Here is a 15,838-nt window from a genome sequence, read left to right as displayed (position 1 = left end):
AACCCTGCAGGGATGGGGCAGCCACAGCTTCCATGTAAGAGGAGGAAGATGGGCTGTAGACGTTTCTCATCCTGTATGTTCACACGGTGTGGGACAGGATGAGGTCCTGCCAGTGCTCTCTAATATTGCACGGCCCTTTCAAGGCTCTTTCTTAGCTATGCAAGTAAACCCCATTTAAAATAAGACAAAAATAAAATTTCTGATGCTAGATTTACTGCCATACTGAGATTGGCATTAAAATAGAGGCATACATATGTAAGAAAATCATAAACAATAATGCTGGGGATTTGAGTCTGTATGTGCACTACTGTTTATAGAGGAGACTTCGGGGAAGGAGAGTATCTTCATAAACCAGCAATACTGTGAGCCATCATTTAAACCAAATAAAGGGGAGTGTTCAGAATTGGTTATAGTTCTGTACTGTTCCAAGTCATTTTGGTCTTTGAAACACTTAGTTTTATCTACAAAGCGCTCTGAAGATATGAAGAAGAGCTGCAACTTCTGCCACCAAAAAAAAAAAAGCTTGAAAAGATTTAAGTAATATGCCCTTATTTCTTCTGATAAGTAAATAAATGTTCTTGCCGCGGCTACGAGGTAGACTAACTCCAGGCGTCAGGTATAGGAGGATATTCACACCTACAGGATTAGGCTCACTTGGCTGCACCTTATACTTTGTAATGCCTGAGGGAGGGTTGTTTATCTCGCCTTACCCACCAACCTTGCTGCCTCTTGTTCCTGATAGCTTAATTAAGAATTCAACTTGGAATGGTTCTTCCCACTGGGTTACAAACCTTGAAATTAAAATTGGATACAATGGTCATAAGGCTTTTAGTTTAACAAATCAATGTGTATGTAAAGGTGAATATTTAAAAGGCTCTATGTAGAAACTCTGAGTAATTCTGTCATTTCTTTGGAAGTGTAGCTGTTGGAGTGTGGGTCTGGAGCTGAGAGACGGAGAATGTTTATGTAGGTGATAATGTACTTAGCTGTACCTTAAGTAATGGAATAAACTTTTTGTGAGCATAGGTACTTAAGTGAGTTTCACAGAAACGTTTCAAAGCAGAAAAGAGATTTTAATTAACTGATCTTTACGGCTTGTTCTAATGCAGGCATTGTTCTTCCTCTATTATAAGAAAGGGGGTGAAAGCAGAAATATATTGATTCACAAAGTCTTCTACAAATTGCCTTAAACTCAGCTGTTTTGATGACACGTCTAAAGTTTTGTTCATTTGCAGGTAAATGGTTTTCTAAGGGCAAGGTGGTCGAAGTCACCAAACTTCTCATTGGTATAATTTTTCTTGTCACTTTAGACTGTAGACTCATGAAGCCCAATTTCTTTTGCAGGTGATGGATGATTACAGCGTGATCGGTCGTTCGTTGTTTAAAAAGGAAACAAACATCCAGATTTTTGTGGGTCTAAAAGTCAAACTCTCTACAGGAGAAGATGGAATAATAGATGGCGGTTTTGGACAAAGTGGCAAATTTAAAATCCGAATTCCAGGTGGGTGCTTCTCAGCTAACAAATACTAATCTACGTTAAGCGTAGAGCATCTTCCTGTATTGCAAGTCTGAATGTCACCAGTAGCCTGCTGAAGTTCTGAAATCGGCTTGTGCACAGTTGAACCGCTGCTGATTTGGTGGATTGTACCTCTTCTAAGTAAATGATGGTGGCTGTGGCTTACGCTGTGGGACTGAATGGCCTGAAGCCGCATCTCCTGTGTCAACAAAGTCGGGTCTCAGAATGACTTCTTGTTGAGTGGCAGTGACATAGAAATCATGCTTTGCCCAGAAAGGTTTGTGGAAATCTCTCCTCTCAATAGAGGGATGATTTGCACCAGAGCCCTTCTGAACAAATAAAGGAGAGCAAACCTGCGATCAGTTTTACCTGTAGCTACTTATTAAATATAGTATAGTGGATGCAAGTTCCTTAAATTGGCTCTGTTCTGCATGTTGTTACCGAACTTGCCTTCAAGCAAAAGCTGCTTGATAAATGAGTTTTTGGAGATCTTGAGAGGCTTTTTTATTGCTTGTGTCTCCTGTTTTTATGAAATTATATATTACTGTATTTTTCATCCTCGGTGAATTACAGCAAGGATTTATGCCTCCGTAGGTTAGAGCATGGGGAATGATGAGTGCTAGAGTTCTTAAGTGTCATTACTGGCTTGTTTTTTGTCCTCCTTTTAAGTTAGGAAAGTTGTTCCGAGCCTTTTCAAAAGGCAGTAAATAGGCACTGTGTTTAACTCAGATTGTGGGATAAGATTTTATTTCTGTTTGGTTTATTTCTGTTGGACAAGTGGAGAAAAGAAATCTCGATGTTCTATGACAGCAAACAATCGCATAGAGATTGATCTATAGAAAAAACTGAAGTTTCCTGATTTCTTGCTGAAAATGGACTATTTTCTGTTTAATTTAAGGCTTGATGCAACTGCACTAATTTTGACCCTCAGCAAATTTCCTCTCTTCTTCCCATCAGAAGATTAGAATTTCTGACCAGACAGAAAACCACCTGCGTTCTATCCTAGCAGTTATTCCGCTTTTGTCATCAAATGCTAGACTTTTTGCAAATAGGTCTGAGCGCCTAGTTAGCAAGCACACTGCATATTTAAAGAAAGAAGTTGCACCAGATACGTACGTTTTGCATTTTCTAGTACAGAAAAGCTTTTAAGCCTTCACTGAGATGGGTACCTTTAGGTAGGTGGTGAAATGATGTGTAAATGACCTTAACGCTGAAAAGGGTTCAAGCTGAAAATCAAGATGATATCTTGCTTAAAAAATGTAGTGGTTTTAGTAGATTTTGTCTCCTGGAGGCAAAAATATGATGAAAGAGAAGACCTGCAGGAGGATGGTGTTTACGTTGCCATTTCCACATTCCTACATGGATGTAGGAAATGGTTCTTCACGGGACAGGGAGAAGCCTAATAATGAGTCTTTATCACCATTGTGGATGTAAGCAGGAACTATAATTGCGAACCAGCAGTCATATTGAGAAAATCTTATACAGATTTCGAAAATCGCTTTTTGCTCTGCATATTGAGTTAGTGGGAAGAAATGATACGTTTCACCAAGGTGTTTGTTATCTAATCTTGGTTATACTCTTCAGATGTTTAACAGCAGACCGTGAGACAGAGGACCCTTTATAGTTTGTTCTTTCAACCAGAAGAATACGTAGCAGAATACTAGAATTTAATACCTCTCTAAGGTAGGCAGAATAATACGACTTAGTTCGCTTTGCTTTAGGCTGGGTCAAACTTGGGTACTCTTGATGTCTGGAAAGAAGAGGCAATAAGCTAAATTAGCTCAAGCTGAGAGTATCAAACAACGCGTGGCTAGCAGGGGGAAGAACCACGGAAGCTGGAAGAGCCTAAAAACCTGTGTCTTTAAGAGTTGCGGAGATTTGTGCGTAGGGGGAGGGCTATTGCTGTGATGCTGTTTAAGTCAACTGCAGTTCACATTCCTTCGTTAGGTCAGTGTTGCTTTTTTAATGTGTCTGCATCCTGTTTGTGGGTTTTCAGTGGCTTTTTTTTTTTTTTTTTAAATTTAACCGATCAGACTCTTCTCTCCCTTCCCCCCGTTCTTCAGCCTTGCCTCTCCTCATATAAGTCTCTCTTACAGATTTATTTTGTGAAGAGCTCTTTTTAATTTTTCTGAAGTTATTTCCCTGTGATTCCTTCACAAATGTATCGGGGGGGCGGGAGGGGAGGGAAGGAAATGTGCAAGTTGAAAACTGCCTTGGATTGCCTCAGCCTGGCAGTCGGTCAGCCCTCTCCTATTTAGAACCAGTCCTAGCCTCTGGAATTGGATGGCGTGTTCGGGTGGTTAACCCGATGGTAGCTGAGGGCTGGTTTTAGAAACAAATCTCTGGAGCAATAAAAGTCAGGTAGATGTACCGGAGGCTTGTGTCCTGACTACTTAAGGTAACAGCAGACCAGGGCGTGTTGGAGGGTGGTACGTGGTCCCGCTGGTGCCCACAGCCTCCAGGGCCGTGCCTGCTCCCGTGAGCGAGCGCTGGGCTCCCCGAGTGTTGTTCCGCAGTCACTTGGAAATGGCTTGTGTTTGCCTATAGATCACAGCCTGGGAACGTGGTCTTACGTCGTCTGTGGGCTGAAACTTGGCAGACCTCGCGACTGGGAATGGCAGAACACGGATCTGTTTCTTATTCTGGCAGTGCTTGTGTGCAGCAATAAGTCAGATACTGCTGCTCTGTGAAATGGGGATAATTACTATCCATTCTGGAAAACAAAAATGCAATCTCTGATTTATATTTATTCCAGACTTTGGAGCATTAATATTTCTTGAAAAGGCTTAATTATCTTTCTTTAGAGTACAAAAAACACATCTAGAGTACAGCATGCAATTGGAAGTTCCTCAGTCGCTGAAAGATGTCAGCAATTTGGAAGAAATTCAGGGAAGAGCAGTAAGAATGCTGGAGAGGCTGAAGGGATTGATTTATGAGGGAAAGAAGATGAAAAGAAATGCATGAAACTTGGCTAAATGGTGTCTAAGTGGGAGATATGATTATCTGCAAGTATTTGAAGAGCATAATGGAGAAGAATCCCTTAGGGGTGGTCCAAGGAGGTAGAAGTAAAGCTAATAGCATGAAATAAAGCAAAGTGTAGCTTGACTAGTGAGAGATGTTATTTAGCAGAGATTTCTTGCACTGCCAGCTCATCTATGCGGAGGAAAAAGATGTAATTCCATTTTGAGAACACGCGTGCAGTTTGCCTGGCTGCTTGGTGTAGTGCCTGTGTCAGAGTAAAGCAGGCAGCGGGGTGGTGGAAAGTAGAAGGACAGTGTATTTTTCATCTCGTTTCTGGTTTTGTCTTCAGGCACACTTTTATCGCCTGAATGACAAGGTATAACCTACTTTCTAGACTGTTTGCAGCAGCATCTAGTTCAAAAAAAAGAAAAGTATTTGCCAGCAGATGTGCTATTCTGTAGGGCTAGCTTGTGGAGCTGTTTGTGTTTTAGCTGAGGAAAAAGTTTTCAAGGCATGTTAATCGTCAGGATGACGCTTACTTTCCAGACTGGTTGTATGATCAAATACATAGAAAGGAGGACATAATCTCTAAATTTGTAAGAGAGTTTTGCTCAGTTTAACAAGCTGCTTAAAAAACAAACAGGATTTGAAAGGCAATTTAAACGACAGTGCCGTGTGAGTTATGCTTGTGTGTGTGTATGAGGGAGCGAGCTACTGATGAAGTGCTTCTTGCTGAGGTGGGTGCTAGGTGGCAGCTGGTTTAGTTGTAAATGGGAACGCTGCGTTTTATAGTCAAGGTAAATGAGTGAGGTGTATTGTTCACCTTTGAAATCAAGAACAGGTTTCGGGAGGCAGGAACTGTATGTTTAAGTGTCTTATTCTAAAGAAGACAAAAGCTAACAATGAATAGTCTTTGGAAAACGCTTATTTCAACATAAGTTGCACCTAGGAATGTCATGCCAGTTGATAAGAAATTCAGAGGAAAGTTCAGTGAATCGTTTGAATAACTTAGTACTAATTGTAGATTCTGTTTAACTGTCTCTCACCCAAGAATTGACCCTGTAAAACTCTGCTTGGTTTGCAAAATCATGATGTGTTGATGTGTCTCATGACATCTCTTAAAATCTTTTAAAAGATTGGCTCTAGATACGCCCTCTTCATTGGTTTTGGCATGTTGCATTTGTCTTGTGTTTAATTATTGTAAAATGTAGTGACTTTAAAAATCTAATTGGAGCGTATGTGATATCTCAGGCATAGTTCACTTTCCTTTCTGTCTGTCTTTACTGTCTAGTTGCTAGTAAAGCGTTTGTCCTTTCTGAGGCACTGCGGTGTGTTTGACTGCGAATTCCCCTCTTCTCTTTTTGACTCGACACGGTAAAAACCTGCTGTACGTGAGATGAGTTAAACGCTACCTTATTTCTTAATGCGAAAGAAGCAGTGCATATCTAACAGCCATAGCAGCCGAACACACTTCTGAATTGAGCAAATTTAAATGTAATAAAAAGCACCCTTTTCATAAGAAGAGATGCAAATGAAAGTATTAGAATACGAGCTTTTTTTACTTTGCTCTTCTTTTTACCTGTAAGGGATAACGGTAGTTTCAAGTTTCTTACAACAGGTGAAGACAAAGTTAGTTGAACTTGTCTTTTGTTGCCAGTAACTTTTTGCCTTGCTTTTATAAGTGTTATTGCCTATGAGAGGGCAAGTCTGTTTTCACTGTTTTTGCTGCTTGTCGTGGCAGAGAGGTTGAAGGTGCCATAAAAGTCTGTTCCGAAGTAACAGCACGGGTGTCCCCCCCAGTTCAGGACACACAGTGCCTCTGGCATCCTGCACTGCTGGCGTAAGATGACTTAAAGTGGTAAGAATTAACTAATGTGCCTCATTCTTGAGAATCTCCTGTATTCTTCTGTGTGAAATTAAAGGGTAGAAATGCTAAATATGTCTCCCCTTTAGTGTATTGTGGAGATGGCGTGTCTTGGTTTGGTATTTTTCTGTTTTGTCACATACTTTTTTCATTGGATGGGATCCCACACTGGCTTGGGAAGTGGTTCCTGACATAGTGGGAAAGCTTTGATGTAGGAGCTGTGGGTGAACAGCGCTACTCTGCATAATTTCGATTCCAGTTAAAAATTGTGGATGTAAAAGTGGGATTCAAATCAATTATTTTTTAGCACTCTACCTAAGGAAGTCGAATAGAAGTTAAATAGTGTGAGGGAAATTAGAGTTATGCAAAGATGGAAAAATGCAACAGTAAAATAATTTGTGTATTGCATTGTCTTCTGTAACTTCCCCCTTCAGAAATATCTTAATTGTGTTCTTTTTTGATATTTTTTAATTATTATTATTCGAGGGGTGTCTCACTTTCTTCAGGTAGCTCTCAACACACCAATGTAGCTGGCATTTGTGGAATATTAGTTACAGGGTTGTTTTTTGTTTGGTTGGTTGGTTTTTTTAAACAACTGTAGGAGACAAGCTTTAAATAGTTGACTGTAGATAAATATCATATTCCCAACTTTGTAATTTGGCGGGCAGTCCTTACTGACATCAGCGGGAATGGGGCAGTCTAAGCCTTTTCATTGCACTGAGAATAATTAAACGTCCTGTCACTAAGTAGCATACTTTTTTGTGGGAGATCTTGACACTTGGAATTCTTTGCTTGTGTTGCATTAAAATAGGATAATCTTCTTCTCTTAGGCCAAATGAAATTTAGGCATATTTAATGTCCATGTTTGCCCAGCCTGGCTGCTCTTTTAATAAAAGAAAATAAAAAATTGTTGGCTGCAAGGGTCTCGTGGGTTGCCATCCCTGTCAGTATCAGGTGAGGCTGAGCAGGATTTCAGTCAAGAGGAAAAACAAAAGCCCAAGGGCAAAGAAATCTGTGTAGCTGTGTTTTATTTAAAAGCTGGAGATTAGCTCTGCTTGTTCTTTCGCAGTCTCTCTTCCCCTACCCTCTAAACCAAACAAAACCTAAAATCCTTAAGGGGTACTTCAAGCATAAATCTCCTTCTTTCCTTTTTGTGAAAGTTGGCTGGTGTAGTATGGGCAGAGGCTGGGAGAGGATTGCTGCCAGGGAAGCATCACTTCCCTGTATGATCCCCTCTTGAGCGGATTAAACTGTAGCGGTGTGAAAGTCCTGGTGACCACATAGGAACTGGGAGTTTGTGCTGTGGTTACACAAAAAGGATGGCCTGAAGGAATCAAGCCTACCTTTAAGTGGTGACATCCTGTAAGCCCACATTGACCTTTGTAGCCAAATATCCAGATTTATTGACCTTAGAGCGTTCTTTTTGTGGAATCAAGGTCAAGATCTGTGCACGTTCCTTCTGAATGAAAACAGAAGTCAAGGAAGTGTTAACTTATTAACTGGCTGGCTGTCTCATCCACGTTAGCAGCAGTAGATCCTGGTCTTGACTGTAGTGGCAGAATTGTAGGACTGAGCCTCTAAACTTAGGGCTTTGAAGGGGTGATGTGTTGATTGTAAGATTGTTTTCAGAGGCAGCTGGTCATTGTATCTAGAGCTGGTGCTGTGCTCATGGGAGATTAAAACTCTTTGGATTTCAAGTTGCTATTGGAGTGTCTCTTCAGCAGGTTGTTGTTCTGGGATCAGGCAGACTTGGATGATAAATTATCAGACACCAGGTGACACAGTGTTCGAGTGCTTCTGGGGAAGGAAAAGGTCTAGCTCCTGTCTAAGCCCTTGTTTTGGGTAAAGTATAGGCTATACGGTGGTCTCCTGGGTTAGTTGAAAAGGAGATGGCGCCTTCCCCACACACTCCCTTTTTACGTCTGTGCGAGAGGAGCCATGGGAAATTGTCATTAACGCAATGGACGGACCACTGGTGGTCCTACACCATGTGCTGTAGTCTGTGTTTGTTCCCTACTCATCACAGACAGCAATGACTGTTGTGCTCCCCTTGAAGCTGGGGCGATGGGTGGTCTTCAGGAAAAAGTCACCTTGCTCTGCCCGATTGTTAGATGGTGCTTTAGAGCAACGTGTGCTGAGCCCTTCTTCCTACCCTGAATAGCAAAGCTCCTTATACTTGCAATAGTGTGAGCTTAGCCTTAAAGCAAACCCAGCTTTAACTCTGGGCTTTGATGGCTTTTGTGTTTGTGCTTAGGTGATTATTTTTATTACTTTTACTCTGCAAAGCATGTTTTTGTGAGCTTTTTGTTTGGTATTTTGAAAGCAGTAAGGATGTAGGCGCTGCCTCAATCTAAAGAAAATTACTTTGAAAAGACAAGAGTATTAAGGTGACAAAGTTAAGCATTTAAAACTTTGGAATATAAAAAAGAATATCTTAATTAGCTCTCCATTGTGCAGATGAATTCTGATACCAGGTCCAATTACGTGATTGCATTCCCCACACCGACACACACAAGGAAAACATTGCTGGTTTGGGGCGATGCTTCTTAATTGACCTGTTGTCCTGTACTATTTTGTTCTCCTCGGTTGAGTAATCAACTCCTTTATTTTTTGCGCTTCATTGAAGTCCTGCAGTAAATAAGAAATTAATTATTTGTGCGACTAAAGGAAAAAAAAAACTTATTAAAAAAAGAAAAATAGTTCCAGCAGATGGGATCCGTTTGACCATAGCATGAGTATCTTTACTTCTCCAGAACCTCTACCACTTGGGGGGGAGGATCCCAAAAAACCCCACTTGAAGATCACTTACATTTTCTTCTCTTATTATAAGCTTCCAATCTCCATCGAGCCCCACTTCGCTTTGGCTTGGGTTCTGCTAATGCTCTTCCCTCTCTCCCATCTGCTTCTGTTCTTTATACCTCTGCCGCTGTCCCCACCTCTCCATCTTTCTTGGTCTCTGAAGTTTTATGTCAGTAACAGCTTATTTTGCCCTCCGTTATTTCTGCCAGCATTTCCAGGCCGCTGTAGGGGTGTGCAGGGTAGAGGGGATTTGGTTCTGACCTGTGGATCCTCTGGTGGTGTTATAATGTGAGCCCTTGAAAGGAAGGGCTGAAGGGAACATCCAGTCCATCTCTGTGCTGGAGATTGCTCTCTGCAGATGGAGCCTATAGAGAATTTAGCTGCCAAAATAGGCTTTTCTGAGTGCGTGCTAATTAACAGCTTCCTTTTTTGCCTCCAAGAACAGCAATTGCTCTACTGGTATCTTAAAGTTAAGTTTCAGATCCCCGTTGCAAAATAAAAAGATACTATAGTTAGAATTTGTTTATCTTAGTTTGAGGATAAAATGTGGATCTGATAGTGTGAGGAGAGTTTGGGAGATGACTGTGGGTTTTTACAAGTATTTTGAAACTGAACAGTTGTTATTTCAGTTGGCAGTGACACTGGTAGTCATCTGTCCAAAGTACTCACAATGGTAAGCCCCCAAAGAAAGATTTTTCTTTTATTAAAAAAAAAAAAAAGAAAGAAAGAAATTCTGTAAAGATTGTTTCTTTTCTTAGATAAACTCAAGTCATATATGTAAGATTCTCCTAAGCCACAAAAGCTAGATACATAAATTAAACAAACTGAGATTTGCACTCAGTTGCATGTTTTTAAGATCTGGGATTTCAAAAGAAGTGCACTTATCTTGAGATTTGTGGTGAAACTGAGCACTGGTAGCGCTGCTGTGTATTATAACCTTACTTCTCTGTAGGGTCTCTTGTGGTCATAAGTTTTTCCAGTTAATCCAGGCTTTGTTATTTTGGGGGAATGTAGTTATTGTGGAAAGTTGCATTCCCTGGGAGAAAAGAAGCATCCTACATATTAAGAGCTGCTACTTTGCTGAAATTTGAATAATTACAACAGCAGCTGTAAGCCGTTTGGACCCTATTGCTCAGTCTCGATCACTGGCAGGAGGTGTCTGGAATTGATGTAGCTGAGCAGGCTGCTGTGTTCTGAGCTCCTATTTGCCATCGCACCACCACTAACTTATCCAGTGACCTTTTCCAAGTTATCTAATGGCTTTCGGCTTCATACTGCTGTTCTGTAAACTGCCCCTATCAGGCTGTCAGGAGCCTTGCCTAACGTGCTTAGGAAATCCTTTGTCAAATGGAGTTCTTTCACTGTAGGTTAGCTTTTTGAAGGAAGGAGGGGTAGGGGTATGTGTGTGTGTGGGGGGGAACCTGTGTTGGTGGGTGACGAAATGAAATATTCAAAATGAGGAAATGAACAAGTTTATTTCCCCTGTAAAAGTGATCCTACTCTATTTTGCACGTGTGATAGTTGCAAAGTTGCGTAAACATGCAACTGCAGAATAGAACTATAGTCAAGTTTTAAATTTTTTTCTGCATTGTCATTTAGGATATTTTTTACTTTAAGTGCAGAGGTCTTGCTACAGTCACTACAGACCAAGTATCCTGTTCCTTACAGACCAAATTCCGTGTTTAATTTTGACTTCACTGGATTTATGCTGCTGAGATTGCAAACAGTTTGGAATTAGAACCTGGCGTGGAGCAACACGATCACTCTTACTTTCATGAAATGCTCCAGAGGTTTAGTGTAGTACACGTCCTGCACACAAGAGCAGGATGCATGGGCTACCTTCTGTTTGTTTTTTTGTTGTCCTTCTTAGGTGTTTCATTTTGCAAATTCAATACACTCTTGCTGTAATTTCAAGTGTGAAAACATTTTTTTTTTTTCTTCCCTTGAGAAAGAATATAGCTAGCAGTGCTTTTATTATGTGTCTATACAGTTGGGCTGAACAACCTTAGAGAACAACAACAACAAAAAAATGCTATAGTAGCTTATATCTCCTAGAGAAAAGGGGAATATCCATTTTTTATTTAATTCTTGCCTAGCTCAACATAAGAACCCTTGTACTGCCCACTACAGGTTTGGGATGCTTCAGTGTCTCCCTTGAAAAAATTACTGAAGGGACCAAATACAGTTTCTTCTGAGGAGTAACAAAATATATATGCCTGATAAATGTAAAAATAGCTTTTCTGTCAGTTTTGGTGAAGTTCACCACTGCTCAGTTAAGTGTTGTCCTCCCGGGAAGGAAAGGCCCTTTTTCTTGCCGAGGACTTACGTCAGTGCAGGAACATGTGAGGGATTCAGAGGATCCCTAGGGATTCGGTTACGGGACTTGAGCTGCCAAAACACGGTACTTTTAAGGTGATTGTTAAATGCTCCAAAAAAAAATATGCTGGGGATTTGCACGTGTTATAATTGCTGCCTCTACTTCTTTAGGTGTTTAAGGTGGAGCTCTGTTCTGCAGGGCGGCTGGCGGTGGTGAGAGCTGACTGAAGCCCTCCGGGAGCTCAGGGCGAGCTGTTCTCGAGGCACTCGCTCTGGCCCCCTTCCAGTGGGCAGCTTTCTCCAAGAGCCCCCTTGCTTACGCAGAGCAAAGTGGTGGAAGCCATGAGATGTAGATTGCGTTCCCAGGTCTGTAGTTTCTTTATACGATAGCAAAGAAGGACTTGTTTCCTTCACCTTCATTTCTGCTTTCTTGTGTGACAAACGGGAGCTGCCATCTTTGGATGCTGCAGGCCTCGCTCATGGCTTTGCAGTATTTGGGTGGAAAATACGTATGTTCCGAGCCTTTCTGTAATTTAACTTTGATCTTGCTAAATGCCTCTACAAGGGTAGCTCCTGCATTCAGAATGCCCTCTTGCAATGAGAGTTCTCTCCCTTTCTGTAAACTGTTTGTGCTTATTTACTTGATTTTGATCGTTCATCCCTTGGGCCTTTCACCTTCCCTTTCCACCAGTGTTTGTTCTGATATCTGTTTGAAGTCTGAGTAAAAACATACACCATGGGGGCTTCCTGGAGGCACAGAGCTTTGTGGTTTGCAAATTGTAGGCTATTTGAAGTATTGACTTGCAACAGTGGCCAGGGCTTAGTGGATGTGAGAACTGCTGTGTGACAGGGACGTTAACCTTGAGAGGCTGATCCATGTTTTGAGTTTGGGGACAAAAAAATAGTTGTTCTTAATAGCGTGCATTGATTTCAAGGAAGTCTGTGTAGAGCAGTCTTTGGTTTGTGTTTTCACAAAGGGATTTCAGTGTTTAATAAAGAATAGGAAATAACTGGAGCTTCAATAGACCTGTTTTGATGGGGGGGGGGTGGTCCTGCTGTAGCATGATTTTGTATAATATTTTACATAAGCAACAAAAGCATTTCCTGCCCGTAACTACAGTATTATTGCATTTTTAAAAGCTGCAGAAAATACTTTTCAAGTACTTAATACCTGGAATACAAGTTATAGGTAGAGAAAAGCCATCATCTTGCTTAGAAAAGCCCTTCACCTAATATCTGAGGTTGCAACTTCAATCACGAGAATTCTGTGTTGTGTACTTTTGTGCTGTGGGTTTTATCATTGTAGTTTTGTTGTTTGGTTGGTTTTTTTTAAAACCTCTGAGCCCTCAGTTCTTCCCCCCACCATTTCCCCTTCATCCCCCCCAACTATTCCACATTAGGAAATCAAGACAATTTGGTATTTCAGAGAAACCTGTTCTTCCTTCTTACAAGGGAAGCCCTGATGAGCTACCCAGTTTTGTTCTTAAGTCTTACCCTGATCTCTCTCTGCTCTCCCTTCCCCACTCATTTCCCTCTGTGTTTGGCCATTTGCCTCCTCTCAGCCCCTTCCTCTGCCAGCCATCCTTGCCTGCACAACCCTGAGCAGCCTCAGCTGCTTTTTTTAATTTTTATTTTTTTTTTTTTTACAAAGTGGATGCATTAACAACTACAGAACCCTGAACCAAGAAAATGGACCTGTGCCATCCCTCCAATTGCTCTGTTGTTTCATCCTAAACTGTCTCTTTTGTGTATAAATGAAGAACATTGTGTGTATGGTACAGTCTTTTGCTGCGCACCTGAGGATTTTTAATTCAGTACATGATTTTGCTGCCAGGTAGGTATTTACTTCTGAATTCATTTGTTTACCCTCTCAGTTTTCTGTCTGAGAAAGGAGGATAACGTTCCCTTTCTAATTTGACCAGTTAATGTATGGATGTGTTAGGCAAGGGACTCTTTGCCTGCCTGTTCTTCAAGTATCAGCACGTCAGGACTGCTATTATAATATGAATACAACACGAAGAATATGTATTTGTTTTCTTTATGATTGCAATGAATTATCTTTTTAAGCGAGCACAATGGTAACACGGGCTGCACCAAGCAGCGTGTGCCAGGTAACGCTACGGGCAGGAGAGAAAGAAGACGTTTTCAAGGACTGAAAACGTGCTAAAGAATGCAAGTTCCTGCTGACAGGAGCAGGCTGTACATCATGAACTGAGGGTTTTCTTTTCATGGCTCATTACAATCGACTGTTCTCACAAGTACCTCCTCAGAAGATGTACGAAGATTATAGTCCCTCTGGAGTTCATGTGGAAACTGATGCCTGGTTCCCCAGTCCCTGACTTTTTTTTTTCCCTAGTTTTTCCTCATATTTGCCTTGTTATGCTCTAAGTAAGAAGTTTGAAGACAGTGTGTAGTTGGGTTTATTTGTGGTTTTTATTTTTCTGTCTTGATATTGTGTGTATTCAGAGCAAGATTGACTTATTTGGCAAATTATCAGCATCTTTATTTATTTTTACTTTAAGTGAAACTTAAACTTGCATTTAATGACCCAGGCTCTGTCGTCTTTGAAAAGAAGTTGAATATTTTAAGAACCCTTTTCCATTGACTAAGCCACGTGAAGGCTAAATAAAAATGAAAGTTTTTGTAGAAAATTCTAAAATATGTCTATCTTTTACATTTTGCTAATATATTCCTATGGAAAATCAAATTAATTTCTCACACCTGTGAAAACAGAATAACTTCACTGCTTCTGTCCAGTTGATCATCGTGCATTTCACTAGTGTTTACTCTTAAATATATGATTAGGTTTCATCTGAAATATGTATGCTGCAGCACAAGCAGGAGTGATTCTCATTTAAAACTTGTTTCTTACAAGCACAGGGGAAAAAAAATCAATTTTATTTGGCATTTGGAAAAAATTATAGGTAGATTAACAACAGATTTTAAACGTCTTTATTAAAGAGCAAAATCTTACAAAAAAAATATTGGTACTTGTAAGGAGACTGTGCTGTGGAATTTTGCAAATGAGCTTGGTTGAATAATCTTACTTTCTCTAACTTTGGTAAAGAAAGGATGGATTTGTTATACACACAAATGGTTGCTTTTTAGGATGGTGAAAGAGAGAGAAATCCTGTAAAAATGGGGGAAGGGTCTGTGCTTATTCAGAATCTGAAGTTTCCAGGTTTTGCTTGCTGATGGTTGGGAATCTCCTGTTAAAGACCTGTTGCTTCTCTCTGTACTTAAAGCTTTTACTCTTATATTAGATGTGGTTTTGATTTCAGGATACGTACATATGGATTACACATATAATAAGTGGAAGCATGTTATGGATTCCCTGCTCCTTTCATTGAACCAGGTAGTTAGAATTGGTTTGGGATGGAAAAGGAGGAAAAGACCCCAGCTGTAAGCAAATTGATGGAGGGTATTTCAGTCCACCCCTGCCGATTATTTCTAATTGAAGCTGTCTGAGCCAGTCTTAATACAATTTAGTTATCGCCAGCCAGAAGGATTTTATTTATGGAACGGGGCCTGTTGGAACTTCCTTCGACCCCGGAGAAGCTGTGAACGGGAGAGCGCTGATGAAGCAGGCATGCCTGGCTGGCGTATGCATTTCTTTAATAAGGCAGGGATTGATGTCTTTTGCAGTTCAGGGGTTAGGTAAACAGCCGTCCCCTGGTTCAAGGCTCTCCATGTTCAGTTGTTTGTTTATACGGATCTCAGAAGGTTAGGTTAGCCTTCTTGACATCCCAGGGGAGCTTTCCTGACCACGGTATAACCTCATCTGCTCCAAAGTTGCTCAGGAGGTGTTGCATCCTTTTTTTAGGAAAGGTACCGGCCGAGTGGAGTGTCTGCAGGTCCTTGTCCCTAGGAAAGGGGGGTGCAATCAGAGGGGTTGGAACACTGGGTCTCTCTTCAGTAACTCGTAAATAATTTGCATGTGTAGTATATGTAACGAATTACTGTGCTTCCATTCTCAGACTTGATATTTGCACACAAAGATGACTGGTACATGTCACTTCGGCTCTTCCTGAGTTGCAGTTTTGAAAAATCACTGACATACAGGACTGATTTCACCAGAACTTTGAGGTTAAGTCTTATAATTTGTGCTTCTATTGAATGGCAGTGGTGGTCCATTAAATTGACTAGGCTAAACCTTGGATAGATAAGTAGCTGTGTTAATAATTTTTATTTAAAAATTAGTGATGGCTACGTGTTGAACAATACTGTGAGTTAGAACGTGTCTCATGAGGTTCATTTCCATGGCTGTCCTATCGCAGCCTTCTTCCTCCACAGAGACTCTCAATGGTCACACGAGAAGTGAGAAAGGAACAGTGCAAAATTCATCTGGGTCTTGTTGCAGTGCAGTTCTGACGAGCGGAATG

At 40.9% G+C, this 15,838-nt stretch overlaps 1 protein-coding gene across 4 annotated transcripts in view; it reads left to right on the top strand.

Annotated features, from left to right (window-relative positions):
• EEFSEC (eukaryotic elongation factor, selenocysteine-tRNA specific) overlaps positions 1-15,838 on the top strand; it is a 128,192-nt gene that overhangs the window by 84,199 nt on the left and 28,155 nt on the right. For all 4 annotated transcript variants that reach the window (XR_008468658.1, XM_054215908.1, XM_054215910.1 and 1 more), the window contains one exon: positions 1,345-1,501. Coding sequence is in view for 3 of the 4 variants with exons in the window: in XM_054215908.1 (XP_054071883.1) it covers positions 1,345-1,501 (157 nt within the window). In the remaining variant the exon portion in view is untranslated. The remainder of the gene's footprint in view (positions 1-1,344; positions 1,502-15,838) is intronic.

The sequence above is a fragment of the Rissa tridactyla genome, chromosome 10, assembly GCF_028500815.1.
Source record: "Rissa tridactyla isolate bRisTri1 chromosome 10, bRisTri1.patW.cur.20221130, whole genome shotgun sequence".
In the NCBI taxonomy this organism is placed as follows: domain Eukaryota; kingdom Metazoa; phylum Chordata; class Aves; order Charadriiformes; family Laridae; genus Rissa; species Rissa tridactyla.
This window is presented reverse-complemented; position numbering and strand designations above follow the sequence as displayed.